This window comes from Bombina bombina, chromosome 5, assembly GCF_027579735.1.
Source record: "Bombina bombina isolate aBomBom1 chromosome 5, aBomBom1.pri, whole genome shotgun sequence".
In the NCBI taxonomy this organism is placed as follows: domain Eukaryota; kingdom Metazoa; phylum Chordata; class Amphibia; order Anura; family Bombinatoridae; genus Bombina; species Bombina bombina.
Window position 1 is genome coordinate 679660255 of NC_069503.1, and position 25350 is coordinate 679685604.

Genomic DNA, 25350 nt, shown 5'->3' on the forward strand with positions numbered 1-25350 from the left:
GAGCTCACAGTTCTTTGGCGGTGAAAGAAGTGGCCAACATTATTAATTGGGCAAAGTACATAATTGCATTATATCAGCTATTCATATCCCGGGAATGAACAATTGGGAAGCAGACTCTCTCAGCTGTCAGTACGTTCACCCAGGGGAATGGTCACTGAATCAGGAGGTATTTGACCAGATAGTGTGACACTGGAGCATGCCAGACATAGATCTCGTGAACTCCCTCTTGAACTACAAGCTGCCCCAGTATTGTGCTAGGTCTCAATTTCCTCAGGCAGATCACATAGTTGCCCTGTCGTTCTGATTTCTACGATTTGGCCATGCAGGACTGATTCAAATGTCCCCCTGCCTGCCTTGGTGACTTCCTCTCAGAAAGGACTTTCTTTCACAATGACCCTTCTTTTATCAGGATCTCAACACGTTTGACAGCAAGGTGATTTGAATGCCTAATCCTGGCCCAAAGAGAACTATCTGATTAGATACTGATTCAGGCAAGAAAGCCTGTTACCAGGTGCATATATAACAAAGTTTGGAAAAACATTCTGGTGTGTTGCTAAGGAAGTGCTACAGTTCTTACAAGACAGTCTAAAGAAAAGCTTAGCAGCCAGTTCTCTTAAAGGGACACTGAACTCAATTTTTTTTCTTTCGTGATTCAGATAGAGCATGCAATTTTAAGCAACTTTCTAATTTACTTCTATTATCAATTTTTCTTCGTTCTCTTGATATCTTTATTTGAAAAAGAAGGCATCTAAGCTTTTTTTTATTCAGAACTCTGGACAGCACTTTTTCATAGGTGGATGAATTTATCCACCAATCAGCAAGGACAACCCAGGTTGTTCACCAAAAATGGGCCGGCATCTAAACTTACATTCTTGCATTTCAAATAAAGATACCAAGAGTATGAAGAAAATTTGATAATAGGAGTAAATTAGACAGTTGCTTAAAATTTCATGCTCTATCTGAATCCGGAAAGAAAAAATTTGGGTTTAGTGTCCCTTTAAGGGTCTGATATCATCGTTCACAAGATTACTAAGCTTCCTAATATTCAGACCTTTGTTCAGGCTTTTATCAAAATCAGACCAGTCATTAAACCAGTTACTCCCCCGTGGACGTTTAAAGGGACAGCCTACGCCAGAATTGTTATGGTTTTAAAAGATAGATAATCCCCTTCTTAACCATTCCCCTGTTTTGCACAACCAACACAGTTATATTAATATAATTTTTACCTCTGTGATTAACTTGTATCTAAGCATGTTCTGATTGCACCCTGATCCAATTAGTGCTGTGTTATGCTGACTCTAAAAGAACTCCCCGGGCGTGAGCACAATGTTATCTATATGGCCCACATGAACTAGCAGCCTCCTGTTATGAAAAGCAAATAAAGAAGCATGCTGTCTGTAATGGCTTATAAACAGGCAGACATTTAGAGGTTTAAATGTTATAAAGTATATGAATATAACAATGTTGGTTGTGTAAATGGATAGAAAAGGCATTATCTATCTTCTTATACAATAACAATTTTTGTGTTGATTGTCCCTTTAACCTGGTTTTAAGTCCTTCAGACTCCTCCATTTAAACCTATGCACATACATACAACTTATTTCGGAGGGTTAAATTCCTCTTAGCCATTTCTTCAGACAGGAGAGTGTCAGCTTTCAGCATTATCCTGTGACCCTCCTTACCTGAATGTTAAAGGACCAGTCAATACAGTAGATATGCAAAGTCAACAAATGCATGATAAGAAGACAATGCAATAGCACTTAGTCTGAACTTCAAATGAGTAGTAGATTTTTGGTAAATAAATTGCAAAGTTATGTCTATTTCCACTCCCCCTGTATCATGTGACAGCCATCAGCCAATCAAAAATGCATACATGTATATGCTGTGAATTCTTGCACATGCTCAGTAGGAGCTGGTGACTCAAAAACTGTAAATATAAAAAGACTGTGCACATTTTGTTAATGGAAGTAAATTGGAAAGTTGTTTAAAATTGCATGCTGTATCTGAATCAAGAAGTTTAATTGTGACTTGAGTGTCCCTCTAAACAAGATAAGGAGCTTCTGATAAGCTACAACTCTCCTTTCTTCCTAAGGTAGTGTATTTAGATATTATTAATCAGAAAATTGTGGTTCTATCATGTCCAGCTCCCAACATTTGAGCAACTTCTTTACAACCTAAATGCTGTGAAAACGTAATTTTACCTTGAAGCTAAAAAGGAATTTCAGGAATTCCTATTTGTTCATTAATTTGTATGTACCTTTCAAGGATTAGAAAGCTATGCCAGTTACTTTAGATGCTTGGCTTAAAACCTTGATTTGCAAGGTGCACCTGCTTGCAGGGAAGACCTCGGAGCACATTACGGTGTTGCTGCCTCTAAGGCCTTCAGAAATGAAGCTTCTATAGAACAAATTTATAAAGTGGCTACTTGGTCTAGTTTACATACTTTTACCACTTTGATTGGTATGCCTCTTCAGATGCTGTTTTTGGCAGAAAAGTTCTGCAGGCTGCTGTGCTGGTTCAGTTATATACCTCCCTTCCTTAACTGTTATCCTGCCCTATTCATGGTGGTTGCATGGACTTCACCGCTTGGGTATAGAATCCCACATGTGATGGATTGTGGACTCTTACCTGATAAATTAATTTCTTTTATGCCATTGCTTTTTGTACAGTTGGCAGCAGAATTAGTTTGCCCTTCACTTGCCGTGCTTTATTGCTCCTGCTTCCCTGTTTTATTCCATTCTTTTGACCATATGTATAAATGAGTTGTAAAGGGGAATGGGAGGGATTAAAAAGATCTGATATAATGGGTGTTTTTGTGGACTGTAATGACTCACAAATTTTCAACAAGATCTATCTATTTGGTTCTTGTAAAGTGCGGCTATTCACCCATAAGGGTCTCAAGGCGCTGAGGGTTGCAGTTCAGTCGAAGAGCCAATTCTTGAGGTCCTTTCTGAACTTAGTTAGGGCAGTAGCTTGTCTGAGGTGCAGCGGGAAGGTGTTCCAAGTCTTGGCTGCCAGGTGAGAGAAGGATCTGCCTCCCGCTGTGGTTTTCCTGATGCAGGGGATGACTGCGAGGGCTTGGTCGGCCGATCAAAGTTGTCTGGCTGGGTGTAGAAGGTAACGAGAATTTATATTTAATCGGGTAAGCATAAATTGTCATTTTGTTTTGGATTATTTAGGATTGGTTTTAAAAATATATGGTAGATTGATTGCAACCTGCTTGGTAATTATTAATAAAATGATTAAAGTGATAGGATGCTAAATTTGTTATGCAGATACATTAAACAAGGAACACTCAAGTTTTTCTACAACATTTTAATAATAGGTAACCAAAATGACAGACACGAGAGTCAATGAACGAAAGTCAATAAGCAAAAGTTTAGGATGAAATTCTGTAGTGACTGAGTAAAATAAATCTCTGATCTACGATTTTACACAAAGGCGGTCGATAAAACAGACAAAAAGCTGAAGCCCAATCCCATAAGTGGTAACACAAACCTAAAAACATTATCTCCTGTACCTGTTGAGTGTTGGACTATTTATGTACTAAATACACTACAGATTTCTTGATAGTGATCATCGCTAAAGAACTATATATTTTAAGCATGACAAGTAATATAGAATGTATTGCATTCTGCATACTTACACTTTTTCCCCTTAAATTTAACTACAAGGCACAATTCTGACAATGCAAGTGTGGTAGCAGACTTCAAAATTCTGCCACACTGCTGAATATGTAAATACTAAATATATAATCAGAGCTTAGGTATTTTTGCTCTGCTTTCCTAAAGCAAAAAAAGGCATCTTAAAAAACACAGCTCAACAATCTGAGTAATTTAAATGTTTACTTTCCCCTTAAGCCTGTATTTAGGTTTCAGAAAGCCTTAAGAAGGCAATATAACTAAATTTTATATTCAACTATACAAAAACTATATATAGTGATGCAGTCAAGTCTAACAACTTAATATTTTTTTCTCAAAAATAGCAGTGTAGCTACTTATTGGGAAACATGATTTTTTTTCCTCTTCAGCAAAAACAGATAGTAAAACATTATAAGACTAACATAAAAAAATAAAACATTCTTTAGGAAAACCTGAAACCAAATAAGACTGAATTGCTTCTTTAAAAGCACAAATATTATGTAGTAATTTATTCTTTTTTTTTTTTTTTTTTTACAAAGTGCTCATATATGCCATTTTATTATATAAAGGAATGTCCTCTCACTTATCACAACATTTCTCTTTACCGACAGAATATTCCAGGAACTTTTAAGGAATGATGTAGCAATATATTATTTGGTAGCAGTGTTTATCATCTGCTTGCAGCAAAGAAGAAGAAAAAAAAAGCTCCAATAACTCTTTTCACACTTCCTTTACCCAAAAAAAAAAAAATATATACAGTATATTGTTACAGAAACAAATCCCAGTATATTGTCTGCTCCTAATTGCAATGGAATCCTGTAGGGTGATTTGCAGCTGCATACATTTCAGTATTTGACGCCAATCTTCTTTTTGTCTTCAGCACAAATTTAGAAAATATATTACAAACTTAAGTTAATGAACACTTGAAAGCAAGAATAACTTTGTGTTACCTAAGATAAACCAGATTATTGGCAATTATTTTGGGTGACCTCCATAAAATTGAGGTAAGAGTATCTAAGCAAGAAAAGAAATGCACACTTATTTTTTTTAACCTTCCTGTCCAAAATCATCTGTGAATTTCTTTAATTTTTCCAAGTCCTGTTCATTTACAGTAGGCTTGGTATTAGCCAGGGACTTCAGCATGTCAGACTGAAAAACACAAAACAAAACGTTAGTATTGGCATAAATAAAAAACATAAATTTATACTTACCTGATAAATTCATTTCCATGGTGGTGAGAGTCCACAATCCATTAATCATGGGAATTACCCTTCTCTAGCACTAGGAGGAGGCAAAGAGTCCCAAATCCCAAGAGCTCTATAAAACCCTCCCACATACCTCCGGCTAATGTGAAGCCAAGCAGGTAAGGGGAAAAAAAAAAAAAAAACATAATTTATGCTTACCTGATAAATTTATTTCTCTTGTAGTGTGTTCAGTCCACGGGTCATCCATTACTTATGGGATATATTCTCCTTCCCAACAGGAAGTTGCAAGAGGATCACCCAAGCAGAGCTGCTATATAGCTCCACCCCTCACATGTCATATCCAGTCATTCGACCGAAACAAGACAAGAAAGGAGAAACTATAGGGTGCAGTGGTGACTGGAGTTTTAATTAAAATTTAGAACTGCCTCAAAAAAAGACAGGGCGGCCGTGGACTGAACACACTACAAGAGAAATAAATTTATCAGGTAAGCATAAATTATGTTTTCTCTTGTTAAGTGTGTTCAGTCCACGGGTCATCCATTACTTATGGGATACCAATACCAAAGCTAAAGTACACGGATGATGGGAGGGACAAGGCAGGAACATTAAACAGAAGGAACCACTGCCTGTAGAACCTTTCTCCCAAAACCAGCCTCCGAAGAAGCAAAAGTGTCAAATTTGTAAAATTTTGAAAAGGTATGAAGTGAAGACCAAGTTGCAGCCTTGCAAATCTGTTCAACAGAGGCCTCATTCTTAAAGGCCCAGGTGGAAGCCACAGCTCTAGTGGAATGAGCTGTAATTCTTTCAGGGGGCTGCTGTCCAGCAGTCTCATAGGCTAAACGTATTATGCTACGAAGCCAAAAAGAGAGAGAGGCGGTCGAAGCCTTTTGACCTCTCCTCTGTCCAGAATAAACGACAAACAGAGAAGAAGTTTGCCGAAAATCCTTAGTTGCCTGTAAGTAGAACTTCAGGGCACGGACTACGTCCAGATTATGCAAAAGACGTTCCTTCTTTGAAGAAGGGTTATGACATAATGATGGAACAACAATCTCCTGATTGATATTCCTATTAGAAACAACCTTAGGTAAAAATCCAGGTTTAGTACGCAAAACTACCTTGTCTGAATGAAAAATCAGATAAGGAGAATCACAATGTAAGGCAGATAACTCAGAGACTCTTCGAGCCGAGGAAATAGCCATCAAAAACAGAACTTTCCAAGATAAAAGCTTAATATCAATGGAATGAAGGGGTTCAAACGGAACACCCTGAAGAACTTTAAGAACCAAGTTTAAGCTCCACGGAGGAGCAACAGTTTTAAACACAGGCTTAATCCTAGCCAAAGCCTGACAAAAAGCCTGAACGTCTGGATTCTCTGCCAGACGTTTGTGTAAAAGAATAGACAGAGCAGAAATCTGTCCCTTTAACGAACTAGCGGATAAACCCTTTTCTAAACCCTCTTGTAGAAAAGACAATATCCTAGGAATCCTAACCTTACTCCATGAGTAACTCTTGGATTCACACCAATGTAAATATTTACGCCATATCTTATGGTATATTTTTCTGGTAACCGGTTTCCGAGCCTGTATCAATGTATCAATAACCGACTCCGAGAAACCACGCTTTGAGAGAATCAAGCGTTCAATCTCCATGCAGTCAGCCTCAGAGAAATTAGGCTTGGATGGTTGAAAGGACCCTGAAGTAGAAGGTCCTGCCTCAGAGGCAGAGACCATGGTGGACAGGACGACATGTCCACTAGGTCTGCATACCAGGTCCTGCGTGGCCACGCAGGCGCTATCAGAATCACCAATGCTCTCTCCTGTTTGATCCTGGCAATCAGACGAGGCAGCAACGGAAACGGTGGGAACACATAAGCCATGTTGAAAATCCAAGGGGCTGCTAGTGCATCTACCAGCACCGGTCCCTGGACCTGGATCCGTAACAAGGAAGCTTGGCGTTCTGGCGAGAAGCCATGAGATCCAGTTCTGGTTCGCCCCAACGAAGAATCAGTTGAGCAAATACCTCCGGGTGAAGTTCCCACTCCCCCGGGTGAAAGGTCTGGCGGCTTAGAAAGTCCGCCTCCCAGTTCTCCACGCCTGGGATGTAGATCGCTGACAGATGGCAAGAGTGAGACTCTGCCCAGCGAATTATCTTTGAGACTTCTAACATCGCTAGGGAACTCCTGGTTCCCCCTTGATGATTGATGTAAGCCACAGTCGTGATGTTGTCCGAATGAAATCTGATGAACCTCAGTGTTGCTAACTGAGGCCAAGCTAGAAGAGCATTGAATATCGCTCTTAATTCCAGAATGTTTATTGGAAGGAGTTTCTCCTCTTGAGTCCATGATCCCTGAGCCTTCAGGGAATTCCAGACTGCGCCCCAGCCTAGCAGGCTGGCATCTGTTGTTACAATCGTCCAATCTGGTCTGCGAAAAGTCATTCCCTTGGACAGATGAATCCGAGACAACCACCAGAGAAGAGAATCTCTGGTCTCCTGGTCCAGATTTAGTAAAGGGGACAGATCTGAGTAATCCCCATTCCACTGACTCAGCATGCATAATTGCAGCGGTCTGAGATGCAGGCGCGCAAATGGCACTATGTCCATTGCCGCGACCATTAAGCCGATTACTTCCATGCACTGAACTACTGATGGGCTTGGAATGGAATGAAGGACACAGCAAGCATTTAGGATTTTTGATAACCTGGACTCCGTCAGGTAAATCTTCATCTCTACAGAATCTATAAGAGTCCCTAGAAAGGGAACCCTTGTGAGTGGTAACAGAGAACTCTTTTCCATGTTCACTTTCCACCCATGCGACCTCAGAAATGCTAGAACTCTCTCTTTATGAGACTTTGCATTTTGAAAACTTGACGCTTGTATCAGAATGTCGTCTAAGTACGGAGCCACCGCTATGCCTCGCGGTCTTAGTACCGCCAGAAGCGAGCCCAGAACCTTTGTAAAAATTCTCGGGGCCGTAGCTAACCCGAAGGGAAGAGCTACAAACTGGTAATGCCTGTCTAGAAAGGCAAACCTTAGGTACCGATAATGATCTTTGTGAATCGGTATGTGAAGGTAGGCATCCTTTAAGTCCACTGTGGTCATATACTGACCCTTTTGGATCATGGGTAGGATGGTTCGAATAGTCTCCATTTTGAATGATGGAACTCTTAGGAATTTGTTTAAGATCTTTAGGTCCAAGATTGGTCTGAAGGTTCCCTCTTTCTTGGGAACCACAAACAGATTTGAGTAAAATCCTTGCCCTTGTTCCGTCCGCGGAACTGGGTGGATCACCCCCATTACTAGGAGGTCTTGTACACAGTGAAGAAAAGCCTCTTTCTTTATTTGGTTTGCTGATAACCTTGAAAGATGAAATCTCCCTTGTGGAGGAGAAGCTTTGAAGTCCAGAAGGTATCCCTGAGATATAATCTCCAACGCCCAGGGATCCTGGACATCTCTTGCCCAAGCCTGGGCGAAGAGAGAAAGTCTGCCCCCCACTAGATCCGTTTCCGGATAGGGGCCCCTCTCTTCATGCTGTCTTAGGGGCAGAAGTAGGCTTTCTGGCCTGCTTGCCCTTGTTCCAGGACTGGTTGCTTTTCCAACCCTGTCTGTAACGAGCAGCAGTTCCTTCCTGTTTTGGAGCGGAGGAAGTTGATGCTGCTCCTGCCTTGAAATTACGAAAGGCACGAAAACTAGACTGTTTGGCCTTTGATTTGGCCCTGTCCTGAGGAAGGGTGTGACCCTTACCTCCAGTAATGTCAGCAATAATCTCCTTCAAGCCGGGCCCAAATAAGGTTTGCCCTTTGAAAGGACTATTAAGCAATTTAGATTTAGAGGTTACATCTGCTGACCAGGATTTAAGCCATAGCGCTGTGCGCCTGAATGGCGAATCCGGAGTTCTTAGCCGTTAGTTTGGTTAAATGCACAACGGCATCCGAAACAAATGCATTATCTAGCTTAAGGGCTTTAAGCTTGTTCAAAGTCTCATCCAATGGTGCTGTGCGAATAGCCTCTTCCAGAGACTCAAACCAGAAAGCCGCTGCAGCAGTGACGGGCGCAATGCATGCAAGGGGCTGTAATATAAAACCTTGTTGAACAAACATTTTCTTAAGGTAACCTTCTAATTTTTTATCCATTGGATCTGAGAAAGCACAACTATCCTCCACTGGAATAGTGGTACGCTTGGCTAAAGTAGAAACTGCTCCCTCCACCTTAGGGACCGTCTGCCATAAGTCTCGTGTGGTGGCGTCTATTGGGAACATTTTTCTAAATATCGGAGGAGGGGAAAAAGGCACACCGGGTTTATCCCACTCCTTGTTAATAATCTCTGTAAGCCTTTTAGGTATAGGAAAAACGTCAGTACACACCGGTACCGCATAGTATTTATCCAGCCTACATAATTTCTCTGGGATTGCAACCGTGTCGCAATCATTCAGAGCCGCTAATACCTCCCCTAGTAATACACGGAGGTTCTCAAGCTTAAATTTAAAATTTGAAATGTCTGAATCCGGTGTCCCTGGATCAGATCCGTCACCCACAGAATGATGCTCTCCATCCTCATGTTCTGCAAATTGTGACGCAGTGTTAGACATGGCCCTCATATCATCAGCGCGCTCTGTCCTTAACCCAGAGCTATCGCGCTTGCCTCTTAACTCAGGCAAATTAGATAAAAGTTCTTTCATAACATTAGCCATATCTTGTAAAGTGATTTGTAAGTGCCTTGATGTGCTTGGCGCCACAATCTCACGCACCTCCCGAGCGGGAGGCAAAGGTACTGACACGTGAGGAGAGTTAGGCGGCATAACTTCCCCCTCGTTGTCTGGTGATAATTTCTTTACCGGTAAAGACAGACTTTTATTTAAAGTAACATCAATACAATTGGTACACATATTTCTATTGGGCTCCACATTGGCCTTTAAACATAATGAGCAAGCAGATTCATCTGTGTCAGACATGTTTAAACAGACTAGCAATGAAGCTATCAAGCTTGGAAATTTCTTTCAATAAGTTTACAAGCAATATAAAAAAACGCTGCAGCGCTTTTAAAAACACAAAAAAACTGTCACAGTTGAAATAACAACGAACTAATACGGTTATAGCAACCAATTTTAAACAGTAAATGTACGAAATTAGCAGAGGATTGCACCCATTAGCAAAAGGATGATTAACCCCTCAATACCCAAAACGGATAATCAATTTAAGATTTAACGCTTTTCTCACAGTCAAACACACTGTCACAGGTCTGCTGTGATGGATTACCTCCCTCAAAAATGAATTTTGAAGACCCCTGAGCTCTCTGGAGACGTCCTGGATCAAAGAGGAAGAAGCAGGAAGACTGTGCTAGAATTTTAACTGCGCAACAAGGCGCTAAAAAAAAAAAAAGGTCCCTCCCACTCATACCACAATATAACGGTGTCTATGCAATACGTTAGCCATGTGGAAAAATATCATGCCCAAAAGGATTTATTACCAAAGTACCTCACAAAACGAATAACATGCCAGTAAACGTTTTTAAAAAAAAAAAAAAACTTTCCAGTGTTATCACTAAGCCTACTACCAGTCGCTTCTACTGCAGTTAAGGCTCATACATTTATTTCAGTACTAACAGTATTTAAAGTTAAATTCTAGTCCCTAGAAAATAACTCAACTGCGCATACATTTATCAGCCTGATACCAGTCGCTACTACTGCATTAAAGGCTGTACTTACGTCATATGGGTAATAGCAGTGTTTTCATAGTCAATTCCATTCCTAGAAAATATTTTACTGCACATACCTCATTTGCGGGGGACCCCGCATGCTATTCCCTTCTCTGAAAGTACCCCACTCCTCAGAATGTGCGAGAACAGCCAGTGGATCTTAGTTAAGTCTGCTAAGATCATAGAAAAAACGCAGGCAGATTCTTCTTCTAAATACTGCCTGAGAGAACAAACAGCACACTCCGGTGCTATTTTAAAATAATAAAGTTTTGATTGAAGAATGTTACTCCAGTTTCCTCTCACAACCTCCTTTGTTGAGACTTGCAAGGGAATGACTGGATATGACATGTGAGGGGTGGAGCAATATAGCAGCTCTGCTTGGGTGATCCTCTTGCAACTTCCTGTTGGGAAGGAGAATATATCCCATAAGTAATGGATGACCCGTGGACTGAACACACTTAACAAGAGAAAATAAGAGCCAAAAAAAAAAAAAAAAAAAAAAAAAAAGGAGCAGAAAAGAAAAAAGAAAGAACGTGTACTGAAGAAAAAAAACAAAACTATAGAAAACAAGAAAGAAATTGCTAACAGCACGGGAGTTGTTAAAAGTAAAACATAACTTTAATTCCATGTTTAAAAGCTCAGCGGTGTACATCAAAAGGAGAGGGTTTAAAAAAAAAACAAAAAAAAAAAACAAACACAAACGGCTGACGTGTTTCAGTAAACAAGCCGTACTCCAAGCAATAAAATCCAAATGTGCATTCATCTCTTGTAGAAGGCTAAAACCACGATTGCTTAAATCCCCAATTAATACCTTTTCTGTCTTAAAGGGACATATCTTCTATTACGTGTAAGTATCTTGGGACAACTAAAATCCACTAATATCAAAGGTGATAATTAACTGCAATATTTATCTAATACCAACTCTGGCTAAATAGTATTCTTAGATCATCTTATTACAACAACTTATATCAATGTCATCTGAAGAAAACATAATTTATGTAAGAATTTACCTGATAAATTAATTTCTTTCATATTGGCAAGAGTCCATGAGCTAGTGATGTATGGGATATACATTCCTACCAGGATGGGCAAAGTTTCCCAAACCTCAAAATGCCTATAAATACACCCCCCACCACACCCACAATTCAGTTTAACGAATAGCCAAGAAGTGGGGTGATAAGAAGGAGCGAAAGCATCAACAAGGAATTGGAATAATTGTGCTTTATACAAAAAAATCATAACCACCACAAAAAGGGTGGGCCTCATGGACTCTTGCCAATATGAAAGAAATTAATTTATCAGGTAAATTCTTACATAAATTATGTTTTCTTTCATGTAATTGGCAAGAGTCCATGAGCTAGTGACGTATGGGATAGCAAATACCCAAGATGTGGAATTCCACGCAAGAGTCACTAGAGAGGGAGGGATAAAAATAAAGACAGCCAATTCCGCTGAAAAAAGAATCCACAACCCAAATCAAAAGTTTTAATCTTATAATGAAAAAAACTGAAATTATAAGCAGAAGAATCAAACTGAAACAGCTGCCTGAAGTACTTTTCTACCAAAAACTGCTTCTGAAGAAGAGAAAACATCAAAATGGTAGAATTTAGTAAAAGTATGCAAAGAAGACCAAGTTGCTGCTTTGCAAATCTGAATAACAGAAGCATTATTCTTAAAAACCCAGGAAGTAGAAACTGACCTAGTAGAATGAGACGTAATCCTCTAAGGCGGGGATTTACCCGACTCCAAATAAGCATGATGAATCAAAAGCTTTAACCAAGACGCCAAAGAAATGGCAGAAGCCTTCTGACCTTTCCTAGAACCAGAAAAGATAACAAATAGACTAGAAGTCTTTCTGAAATCTTTAGTAGCTTCAACATAATATTTCAAAGCTCTTACCCCATTCAAAGAATGTAAAGATCCTTCCAAAGAATTCTTAGGATTAGGACACAACGAAGGGACAACAATTTCTCTACTAATGTTGTTGGAATTCACAACTTTAGGTAAAAATTTAAATGAAGTCCGCAAAACCGCCTTATCCTGATGAAAAATCAGAAAAGGAGACTCACAAGAAAGAGCAGATAATTCAGAAACTCTTCTAGCAGAAGAGATGGCCAAAAGGAACAATACTTTCCAATAAAGTAATTTAATGTCCAAAGAATGCATAGGCTCAAACGGAGGAGTCTGTAAAGCCCTCAAAACCAAATTAAGACTCCAAGGAGGAGAAATTGGCTTAATGACAGGCTTGATCCGAACCAAAGCCTGTACAAAACAATGAATATCAGGAAGATTAGCAATTTTTCTGTGAAACAGAACAGAAAGAGCAGAGATTTGTCCTTTCAAGGAACTTGCAGACAAACCCTTATCCAAACCATCCTGAAGAAACTGTAAAATTCTAGGAATTCTAAAAGAATGCCAAGAAAACTTATGAGAAGAACACCATGAAATGTAAGTCTTCCAAACGCTGTAATAAATCTTTCTAGACACAGATTTGCGAGCCTGCAACATAGTATTAATCACTGAGCTAGAGAAACCTCTATGACTAAGCACTAGGCGTTCAATCTCCATACCTTCAAATTTAATAATTTGAGATCCTGATGGAAAAATGGACCTTGAGATAGAAGGTCTGGCCTTAAGGGAAGTGGCCAAGGTTGGCAACTGGACATCCGAACAAGATCTGCATACCAAAACCTGTGTGGCCATGATGGAGCCACCAGCAGTACAAATGAACGCTCCATTATGATTTTGGAAATCACTCTTGGAAGAAGAACTAGAGGCGGAAAGACATAAGCAGGTTGATAATTCCAAGGAAGTGACAACGCATCCACTGCTTGCGCCTGAGGATCCCTGGACCTGGACAGATACCTGGGAAGTTTCCTGATTAGATGAGAAGCCATCAGATCTATTTCTGGAAGCCCCCACACATCTGAACAATCTGAAGAAACACATCTGGATGAAGAGACCATTCTCCCGGATGGACCGCAGAGATTAGACAGGAGCTGGATTCCGCCCATGCAAGTATCCGAGATACTTCTTTCATAGCCTGAGGACTGAGTCCCACCTTGATGATTGACATACGCCACGGTTGTGACATTGTCTGTCTGAAAACAAATAAATGGTTCTCTCTTCAGGAGAGGCCAAAACTGAAGAGCTCTGAAAATTGCACGGAGTTCCAAAATATTGATTGGTAATCTCGCCTCTTGAGATTTCCAGACCCCCTGCGCTGTCAGAGATCCCCAGACAGCTCCCCAACCTGAAAGACTTGTATCTGTTGAAATCACAGTCCAGGTTGGACGAACAAAAGAGGCCCCCTGAACTAAACGATGGTGATCTAACCACCAAATCAGAGATAGTCGAACATTGGGATTTAAGGATATTAATTGTGATATCTTTGTATAATCCCTGCACCATTGGCTCAGCATACAAAGCTGAAGAGGTCTCGTGAAAACGAGCAAAGGGGATTGCGTCCGATGCTGCAGTCATTAAACCTAAAACCTCCCCGCACATAGCTACTGAAGGGAATGACTGAGACTGAAGGTTCCGACAAGCTGAAACCAATTTCAGACGTCTTTTGTCTGTTAGAGACAAAGTCATGGATACTGAATCTATTTGGAATCCTAAAAAGGTTACCCTTGTCTGAGGAATCAAGGAACTTTTTGGTAAATTGATCCTCCAACCATGTCTTTGAAGAAACAACACTAGTTGATTCATGTCAGATTCTGCAGAATGTAAAGACTGAGCAAGTACCAAGATATTGTCCAAATAAAGAAACCGCAATACCCCGCTCTCTGAATACATAGAGTAGGGCACCGAGAACCTTTGAAAGGATCCTTGGAGCTGTTGCTAGGCCAAAAGGAAGAGCAACAAATTGGTAATGCTCGTCTAGAAAAGAGAATCTCAGGAATTGATAGTGATCTGGATGAATCGGAATATGAAGATATGCATCCTGTAAGTCTATTGTGGACATATAATGTCCTTGCTGAACAAAAGGCAGAATAGTCCTTATAGTCACCATTTTGAATGTTGGTATTCTTACATAACTATTCAAAATTTTTAGATCCAGAACTGGTCTGAAAGAATTCTCTTTCTTTGGAACAATGAACAGATTTGAATAAAACCCCAGACCCCGTTCAGGAAAGGGAACTGGCACAATTACCCCGGATAACTCCAGGTCTGAAACACACTTCAGGAAAGCCTGAGCCTTTACTGGGTTCACTGGAATGCGTGAGAGAAAGAAACTTCTCACAGGCGGTCTTATCTTGAAACCTATTCTGTACCCTTGAGAAACAATGTTCTGGATCCAATGATTTTGGATTGAATTGATCCACACATCTTTGAAAAATCTTAGTCTGCCCCTACCAGCTGCGCTGGAATGAGGGCCGCACCTTCATGCGGACTTGGCGGCTGATTTTGATTTCCTAAAAAGGCTTGGATTTATTCCAGACTGGAGAAGGCTTCCAATTGGAAACCGTTCCTTTAGGGGAGGGGCCAGGTTTCTGTTCCTTAATCTGACAAAAGGAACGAAAACGGTTAGCAGCCCTAAATTTACCCTTAGATTTTTTTATTCTGAGGCAAGAAGGCTCCCTTCCCCCCAGTGACAGTTGAAATAATAGAATCCAACTGAGAACCAAATAATTTATTACCTTGGAAAACATAATTTATGCTTACCTGATAAATTCCTTTCTTCTGTTGTGTGATCAGTCCACGGGTCATCATTACTTCTGGGATATAACTCCTCCCCAACAGGAAATGCAAGAGGATTCACCCAGCAGAGCTGCATATAGCTCCTCCCCTCTACGTCAGTCCCAGTCATTCGACCAAGAATCAACGAGAAAGGAGTAACCAAGGGTGAAGTGGTGACTGGAGTATAATTTAAAAGATATTTACCTGCCTTAAAACAGGGCGGGCCGTGGACTGATCACACAACAGAAGAAAGGAATTTATCAGGTAAGCATAAATTATGTTTTCTTCTGTTATGTGTGATCAGTCCACGGGTCATCATTACTTCTGGGATACCAATACCAAAGCAAAAGTACACGGATGACGGGAGGGATAGGCAGGCTCATTATACAGAAGGAACCACTGCCTGAAGAACCTTTCTCCCAAAAATAGCCTCCGAAGAAGCAAAAGTGTCAAATTTGTAAAATTTGGAAAAAGTATGAAGCGAAGACCAAGTTGCAGCCTTGCAAATCTGTTCAACAGAGGCCTCATTCTTAAAGGCCCAAGTGGAAGCCACAGCTCTAGTGGAGTGAGCTGTAATTCTTTCAGGAGGCTGCTGTCCAGCAGTCTCATAGGCTAAACGTATTATGCTACGAAGCCAAAAAGAGAGAGAGGTAGCAGAAGCTTTTTGACCTCTCCTCTGTCCAGAGTAAACGACAAACAAGGAAGAAGTTTGGCGAAAATCTTTAGTTGCCTGCAAGTAGAACTTGAGGGCACGAACTACATCCAGATTGTGTAAAAGACGTTCCTTCTTTGAAGAAGGATTTGGACACAAGGATGGGACAACAATCTCTTGATTGATGTTCCTGTTAGTGACTACCTTAGGTAAGAACCCAGGTTTAGTACGCAGAACTACCTTGTCTGAGTGAAAAATCAGATAAGGGGAATCACAATGTAAGGCTGATAACTCAGAGACTCTTCGAGCCGAGGAAATAGCCATTAAAAACAGAACTTTCCAAGATAACATTTTTATATCAATGGAATGAAGGGGTTCAAACGGAACACCCTGTAAAACGTTAAGAACTAAGTTTAAACTCCATGGTGGAGCAACAGCTTTAAACACAGGCTTGATCCTAGCTAAAGCCTGACAAAAGGACTGGACGTCTGGATTTTCTGACAGACGTCTGTGTAACAAGATGGACAGAGCTGAAATCTGTCCCTTTAATGAACTAGCTGATAAACCCTTTTCTAAACCTTCTTGTAGAAAAGACAATATCCTAGCGATCCTAACCTTACTCCAGGAGTAACCTTTGGATTCGCACCAGTATAGGTATTTCCGCCATATTTTATGGTAAATCCTTCTGGTAACAGGCTTCCTAGCCTGAATCAGGGTATCAATAACCGACTCAGAAAAACCACGTTTTGATAAAATCAAGCGTTCAATTTCCAAGCAGTCAGCTTCAGAGAAGTTAGATTTTGATGTTTGAATGGACCCTGTATCAGAAGGTCCTGTCTTAGAGGTAGAGACCAAGGCGGACAGGATGACATGTCCACTAGATCTGCATACCAAGTCCTGCGTGGCCAAGCAGGTGCTATTAGAATTACTGATGCTCTCTCCTGTTTGATTTTGGCAATCAATCGAGGAAGCAGCGGGAAGGGTGGAAACACATAAGCCATCCTGAAGTTCCAAGGTGCTGTCAAAGCATCTATCAGAACTGCTCCCGGATCCCTGGATCTGGACCCGTAGCGAGGAAGTTTGGCGTTCTGGCGAGACGCCATGAGATCTATCTCTGGTTTGCCCCAACGTCGAAGTATTTGGGCAAAGACCTCCGGATGAAGTTCCCACTCCCCCGGATGAAGAGTCTGGCGACTCAAGAAATCCGCCTCCCAGTTCTCCACTCCCGGGATGTGGATTGCTGACAGGTGGCAAGAGTGAGACTCTGCCCAGCGAATTATCTTTGATACTTCCATCATTGCTAGGGAGCTTCTTGTCCCTCCCTGATGGTTGATGTAAGCTACAGTCGTGATGTTGTCCGACTGAAACCTGATGAACCCCCGAGTTATTAACTGGGGCCAAGCCAGAAGGGCCTTGAGAACTGCTCTCAATTCCAGAATGTTTATTGGAAGGAGACTCTCCTCCTGATTCCATAGTCCCTGAGCCTTCAGAGAATTCCAGACAGCGCCCCAACCTAGTAGGCTGGCGTCTGTTGTTACAATTGTCCAGTCTGGCCTGCTGAATGGCATCCCCCTGGACAGGTGTGGCCGATGAAGCCACCATAGAAGAGAATTTCTGGTCTCTTGATTCAGATTCAGAGTAGGGGACAAATCTGAGTAATCCCCATTCCACTGACTTAGCATGCATAATTGCAGCGGTCTGAGGTGTAGGCGTGCAAAAGGTACTATGTCCATTGCCGCTACCATTAAGCCGATCACCTCCATGCATTGAGCTACTGACGGGTGTTGAATGGAATGAAGGACGCGGCATGCATTTTGAAGTTTTGTTAACCTGTCTTCTGTCAGGTAAATCTTCATTTCTACAGAATCTATAAGAGTCCCCAAGAATGGAACTCTTGTGAGAGGAAAGAGAGAACTCTTCTTTTCGTTCACTTTCCATCCATGCGACCTTAGAAATGCCAGAACTAACTCTGTATGAGACTTGGCAGTTTGAAAGCTTGAAGCTTGTATTAGAATGTCGTCTAGGTACGGAGCTACCGAAATCCCTCGCGGTCTTAGTACCGCTAGAAGGGCACCCAGAACCTTTGTGAAGATTCTTGGAGCCGTAGCCAATCCGAATGGAAGAGCTACAAACTGGTAGTGCCTGTCTAAGAAGGCAAACCTTAGATACCGGTGATGATCTTTGTGGATCGGTATGTGAAGGTAAGCATCCTTTAAATCCACTGTGGTCATGTACTGACCCTCTTGGATCATGGGTAAGATTGTCCGAATAGTTTCCATTTTGAACGATGGAACTCTTAGGAATTTGTTTAGAGTCTTTAAATCTAAGATTGGCCTGAAAGTTCCCTCTTTTTTGGGAACCACAAACAGGTTTGAGTAGAACCCTTGTCCTTGTTCCGACCACGGAACCGGATGGATCACTCCCATTGTTAACAGATCTTGTACGCAGCGTAGAAACGCTTCTTTCTTTATCTGGTTTGTTGACAACCTTGACAGATGAAATCTCCCTCTTGGGGGAGATAATTTGAAGTCTAGAAGGTATCCCTGAGATATGATCTCTAGTGCCCAGGGATCCTGAACATCTCTTGCCCAGGCCTGGGCGAAGAGAGAGAGTCTGCCCCCTACTAGATCCGGTCCCGGATCGGGGGCTCTCGGTTCATGCTGTCTTTGGGGCAGCAGCAGGTTTCCTGGCCTGCTTGCTTTTGTTCCAGGACTGGTTAGGCTTCCAGCCTTGCCTGTAACGAGCAACAGCTCCTTCCTGTTTTGGTGCAGTGGAGGTTGATGCTGCTCCTGTTTTGAAATTCCGAAAGGGACGAAAATTAGACTGTCTAGCCTTAGCTTTGGCCTTGTCTTGAGGTAGGGCGTGGCCCTTACCTCCCGTAATGTCAGCGATAATTTCTTTCAAACCGGGCCCGAATAAGGACTGCCCCTTGAAAGGTATATTAAGTAATTTGGACTTAGAAGTAACATCAGCTGACCAGGATTTTAGCCACAGTGCCCTGCGTGCCTGTATGGCGAATCCTGAGTTCTTAGCCGTAAGTTTGGTTAAATGTACTACGGCCTCCGAAATGAAAGAATTAGCTAGTTTAAGGACTCTAAGCCTGTCCGTAATGTCGTCTAGCGTAGAGGAACTAAGGTTCTCTTCAAGCGACTCAATCCAAAATGCTGCCGCAGCCGTAATCGGCGCGATACATGCAAGGGGTTGTAATATAAAACCTTGTTGAACAAACATTTTCTTAAGGTAACCCTCTAATTTTTTGTCCATTGGATCTGAGAAAGCACAGCTATCCTCCACCGGGATAGTGGTACGCTTAGCTAAAGTAGAAACTGCTCCCTCCACCTTGGGGACCGTTTGCCATAAGTCCCGAGTGGTGGCGTCTATTGGAAACATCTTTCTAAATATTGGAGGGGGTGAGAACGGCACACCGGGTCTATCCCACTCCTTAGTAACAATTTCAGTTAGTCTCTTAGGTATAGGAAAAACGTCAGTACTCGCCGGTACCGCAAAGTATTTATCCAACCTACACAGTTTCTCTGGTATTGCAACAGTGTTACAATCGTTGAGAGCTGCTAAGACCTCCCCTAATAGTACACGGAGGTTCTCCAATTTAAATTTAAAATTTGAAATATCTGAGTCCAATCTGTTTGGATCAGAACCGTCACCCCCAGAATGAAGCTCTCCGTCCTCATGCTCTGCGAGCTGTGACGCAGTATCAGACATGGCCCTAGCATTGTCAGCGCACTCTGTTCTCACCCCAGAGTGATCACGCTTGCCTCTTAGTTCAGGTAATTTAGACAAAACTTCAGTCATAACAGTAGCCATATCTTGTAATGTTATCTGTAATGGCCGCCCAGATGTACTAGGCGCCAAAATATCACGCACCTCCCGGGCGGGAGATGCAGGTACTGTCGCGTGAGGCGAGTTAGTCGGCATAACTCTCCCCTCGCTGTTTGGTGAAATTTGTTCACATTGTACAGATTGACTTTTATTTAAAGTAGCATCAATACAGTTAGTACATAAATTTCTATTGGGCTCCACCTTGGCATTGGAACAAATGACACAGATATCTTCCTCTGAGTCAGACATGTTTAACACACTAGCAAAAAAACTTACAACTTGGTTATAATCTTTTTTAGCAAAAAAACGCACTGTGCCTCAAAGAGGTACTAACGATTAAATGACAGTTGAAATAATGAACTGAAAAACAGTTATTGCATCAAACTTTAAAACAACACAACTTTTAGCAAAGGTTTGTTCCCATTAGTAAAAAACAACACTAATTAAATTTGTACATAAGAAAACAAAACAACGTTTTTTATACACAGTCATTATAAGAATTCTCACAGCTCTGCTGAGAGAATTTACCTCCCTTCAAAGAAGTTTGAAGACCCCTGAGATCTGTCAGAGATGAACCGGATCATGCAGGAAATATAAAAGTAGCTGACTGGAATTTTTTGATGCGTAGCAAAGAGCGCCAAAAACGGCCCCTCCCTCTCCCACACAGCAGTGAAGAGAAACGAAACTGTCACAATTAAAGCAAAAAACTGCCAAGTGGAAAATAATGCCCAAATATTTATTCACACAGTACCTCAGCAATGTAAACGATTCTACATTCCAGCAAAAACGTTTAACATGAGAATAGTTATTAAAAGGATTAGTGACCTTTAACACAGTAGTTCCGGTGAAATACCATCCCCAGAATACTGAAGTGTATACATACATGTCATTTTAACGATATGGCAGGCTTTTCTCATCAATTCCATTCAGAAAATAAAAACTGCCACATACCTCAATGCAGATTCATCTGCCCGCTGTCCCCTGATCTGAAGCCTTTACCTCCCTCAGATGGTCGAGAACAGCAATATGATCTTAACGACTCCGGTTAAAATCATAGTAAAAAATCTCTGTCAGATTCTTCCTCAAACTCTGCCAGAGAAGTAATAACACGCTCCGGTGCTATTTTAAAATAACAAACTTTTGATTGAAGTCATAAAAACTAAGTATAATCACCATAGTCCTCTCACACATCCTATCTAGTCGTTGGGTGCAAGAGAATGACTGGGACTGACGTAGAGGGGAGGAGCTATATGCAGCTCTGCTGGGTGAATCCTCTTGCATTTCCTGTTGGGGAGGAGTTATATCCCAGAAGTAATGATGACCCGTGGACTGATCACACATAACAGAAGAAAGAAACAGATAGCAACGTTGACTTAGAAGTCATATCCGCATTCCAAGATTTAAGCCATAAAGCTCTTCTAGCTAAAATAGCTAAAGACATATACCTGACATCAATTCTAATGATATCAAAAATGGCATCACAAATTAAATTATTAGCATGTTGAATTAGCTTAACAATGCTACATACATTAGGATCTGGTACTTGTTGCGCTAAAGTTTCCAACCAAAAGCTGAAGCCGCAGCAACATCAGCCAAAGAAATAGCAGGCCTAAGAAGATGACCTGAACATAAATAAGCCTTCATTAGATAAGATTCAAGCTTCCTATCTAAAGGATCTTTAAAAGAAGTACTATCTGCCGTAGGAATAGTAGTACGCTTTGCAAGAGCAGAGATAGCCCCATCAACTTTGGGGATCTTTTCCCAAAACTCCAATCTATCAGTCGGCAAAGGGAACAGTTTCTTAAACCTTGAAGAAGGAGAAAATGAAGTACCCAGACTATTCCATTCCCTAGAAATTACATCTGAAATAGCATCAGGAACTGGAAAAACCTCTGGAATAACTACATGAGGTTTAAAAACCGAATTTAAACGTTTACTGGTTTTAATATCAAGAGGACTAGTCTCCTCCATATCTAATGCAATCAACAACTCTTTTAATAAAGAACGAATATACTCCATTTTAAAAAATATGAAGTTTTGTCAGTGACAATATCTGAGGCAGAATCTTCTGAACCAGAAAGATCCTCATCAGAGATAGATAAATCAGAATGCTGTCGGTCATTTAAAAATTCATCGAATTTATGAGAAGTTTTAAAAGACCTTTTACGTTTATTAGAAGGTGGTATAACAGACAGGGCCTTCTGAATAGAATTAGAAACAAATTCTCTCACATTAACAGGAATATCCTGAACATTAGATGTTGAAGGAACAGGTAATGGATTACTACTAATGGAAATATTGTCTGCTTTTGAAAGTTATCATGACAACTAACACAAACTACAGCCGGAGGAACAGTTACCACAAGTTTACAACAAATGGAATTAGCTTTGGTAGAACCAACATCAGGCAGCAGGATTCCAGTAGTAGATTCTGAAACATGGTCAGCTTGAGACATCTTGCAATATGTAATAGAAAAAACAACATATAAAGCAAAATTATCAATTTCCTTATATGACAGTTTCAGGAATGGGAAAAAATGCAAACAGAATAAGCCTCTGGAAACCAGAAGCAAAAAAAAATAATGACTTAAGTAATGTCAAAAATCTGGCGCCAAGTATGATACCCAACCGAAAAAATATTTTTTGGCGCCAAAAACGTCTGCAACAAACACGAGCGTCATAGTTGACGCAACTACGTGAAAACTCTCTGCGCCAACTAAGATGCCGGAAATTACATCATTACGTCAACAAACGTAATTCTCGCGCCAAAAAAGTCTCAATAAATTATAGCATTTTGCGCTCCCGCGAGCCTAACAGCCCGCAATTTAGAAAGAAAGTCAATTTGAAAAATTTTCAGGTAAGAAATAATTTTTTCATATGCATTTCCCAAAATGAAACCGAGTCTGTAAGAAGGAAATATACTGATTAACCTGCATCATGGCAAATATAAGTATAAAACATATATTTAGAACTTTACATATAAAGTGCCAAACCATAGCCGAGAGTGTCATAAGTAAAAGAAAACATACTTATCAAAAGACACTCATCTACATAAAGTAGACAGCCAAATCAGTACTGAAACGAGAATCAGTAGAGGTAATGGTATATAAGAGTATATTGTTGATCTGAAAAGGGAGGTAGGAGATGAATCTCTACGATCAATAACAGAGAACCTATGAAATAGATCCCCGTTAGGATGACCATTGCATTCAATAGGTAATACTCCCTTCACATCCCTCTGTCATTCACTGCACCCTGAGAGGAACTGGGCTTCAGCATGCTGAGAAGCGCATATCAACGTAGAAATCTAGCACAAACTTTGCCCCTCCTGGTTGGATTGTATATCCCATACGTCACTAGCTCATGGACTCTTGCCAATTACATGAAAGAAATACATTTTAAACATCACATAACCAACATCCCCTAGGTTATCCTTACTATAAAAATGTGTACTTTGTTTCTTACATTCAATAAATGATCAATAAATATAATATTACCTCAAATAATACTAAGCCTTATAAATGCATATCATCTTAAACCTTAAAGGAAAGGGGTCTAGTGACTGTGGTAGCTAATATCCCTCTAACTGTCAATGCTTAATTATGATTAAACCTAAAGAAAAGCACATTTTCTAGAATTCTTGACATGACAAATTATTGCCAATGATTGATTAGATCAAATTCACAATTTAGGCCCAAAGGAACTCTAGTCCTAAGTCTATATATCCAGTAGACCTCACTCTTTGCTAACAGGGCATCCCTACTTCCACCTCTCTTTGGTGTATATACAGTATCCCACAAATGTGAGTACACCCCTCACATTTTTGTAAATATTTTATTATATTATTTTATGTGACAACACTGAAGAAATGACACTTTGCTACAATATAAAGTAGTGAGTGTACAGCCTGTATAACAGTGAATATTTGCTGTCCCCTCAAAATAACTCAACACGCAGCCATTAATGTCTAAACCATTGGCAACAAAAGTGAGTACAACCCTAAGTGAAAATCTCCAAATTGTCAATATTTTGTGTGGCCACCATTATTTTCCAGCACTGCCTTAACCCTCTTGGGCATGGAGTTCACCAGAGATTCACAGGTTGCCACTGGAGTCCTCTTCCACTCCTCCATGATGACATCACAGAGATGGTGGATGTTAGAGACCTTGCACTCCCCCAGCTTCCGTTTGAGGATGCCCCACAGATGCTCAATAGGGTTTAGTTCTGGAACATGCTTGCCCAGTCCATCACCTTTAACCTTAGCTCCTTTAGCAAGGCAGTGGTCGTCTTGGAGGTGTGTTTGGGGTCATTATGTTGGAATACTGCCCTGCAGCCCAGTCTCCGAGGGGAGGGGATCATGCTCTGCTTCTGTATGTCACAGTACATCTTGGCATTTATGGTTACCTCAATGAACTGTAGCTCCCCAGTGCCGGCAGCACTCATGCAGGCCCAGACCATGACACTCCTACTACCATGCTTGACTGTAGGCAAGACACACTTGTTCTCCTCACCTGGTTGCTGCCACACACGCTTGACACCATCTGAACCAAATAAGTTTATCTTGGTCTCATCGGACCACAGGAAATGGTTCCATTAATCCATGTCTTTAGTCTGCTTGTCTTCAGCTAACCGTTTGTGGGCTTTCTCGTGCATCATCTTTAGAAGAGGCTTCCTTCTGGGACGACAGCCATGCAGACCAATTTGATTCAGTGTGCGGCATATGGTCTGAGCACTGACAGGCTGACCCCCCACCCCTTCAACCTCTGCAGCAATCCTGATAGGCGAGGCCTGTTCTTAGTGGAAACTGTCCTGTGAAACCGCTGTATGGTCTTGCCCACCGTGTTGCAGCTCAGTTTCCAAGTTTTGGCAATCTTCTTCTAGCCTAGGCCATCTTTATGTGGAGCAACAATTCTTTTTTCTCCAACATTGGTGTGTCCGGTCCACGGCGTCATCCTTACTTGTGGGAATATCTCTTCCCCAACAGGAAATGGCAAAGAGTCCCAGCAAAGCTGGCCATATAGTCCCTCCTAGGCTCCGCCCACCCCAGTCATTCTCTTTGCCGTTGCACAGGCAACATCTCCACGGAGATGGTTAAGAGTATGTGGTGTTTAGTTGTAGTTTTTTTATTCTACTATCAAGAGTTTGTTATTTTAAAATAGTGCTGGTATGTACTATTTACTCTGAAACAGAAAAAGATGAAGATTTCTGTTTGTGAGAGGAAGATGATTTTAGCAGACAGTAACTAAAATCGATTGCTGTTTCCACATAGGACTGTTGAGATGAAGTAACTTCAGTTGGGGGAAACAGTTAGCAGACTTTTCTGCTTAAGGTATGACTAGCCATATTTCTAACAAGACTGTGTAATGCTAGAAGGCTGTCATTTCCCCTCATGGGGACCGGTAAGCCATTTTCTTAGTCTCAAACAGAATAAAGGGCTTAATATGGGCTATAAAACTGGTAGACACTTTTATGGGCTAAATCGATTGCTTTATTTGGACATTTTATACATGTTTATGCTGATAATTCACACTTATAAACTTGGGGAACGTTTTTTAACGTCAGGCACTATGTTAGACACCTTTTCCAGTCAGGAAGGGCCTTCCCAGTTGTAGGCTGAGCCTCATTTTCGCGCCATTACTGC

The 25350-nt window shown here is 41.0% G+C and overlaps 1 protein-coding gene across 1 annotated transcript in view; it reads right to left on the bottom strand.

The window, feature by feature from the left end:
• Positions 1 to 3300: 3300 nt before the first annotated feature.
• The window catches only part of VPS4B (vacuolar protein sorting 4 homolog B), a 122764-nt gene continuing 100714 nt past the window's right edge, over positions 3301 to 25350 (bottom strand). Inside the window, exon 11 of the mRNA XM_053714644.1 lies at positions 3301 to 4790. Within this exon, the coding sequence (XP_053570619.1) occupies positions 4689 to 4790 (102 nt within the window). The 3' untranslated portion in view covers positions 3301 to 4688. The remainder of the gene's footprint in view (positions 4791 to 25350) is intronic.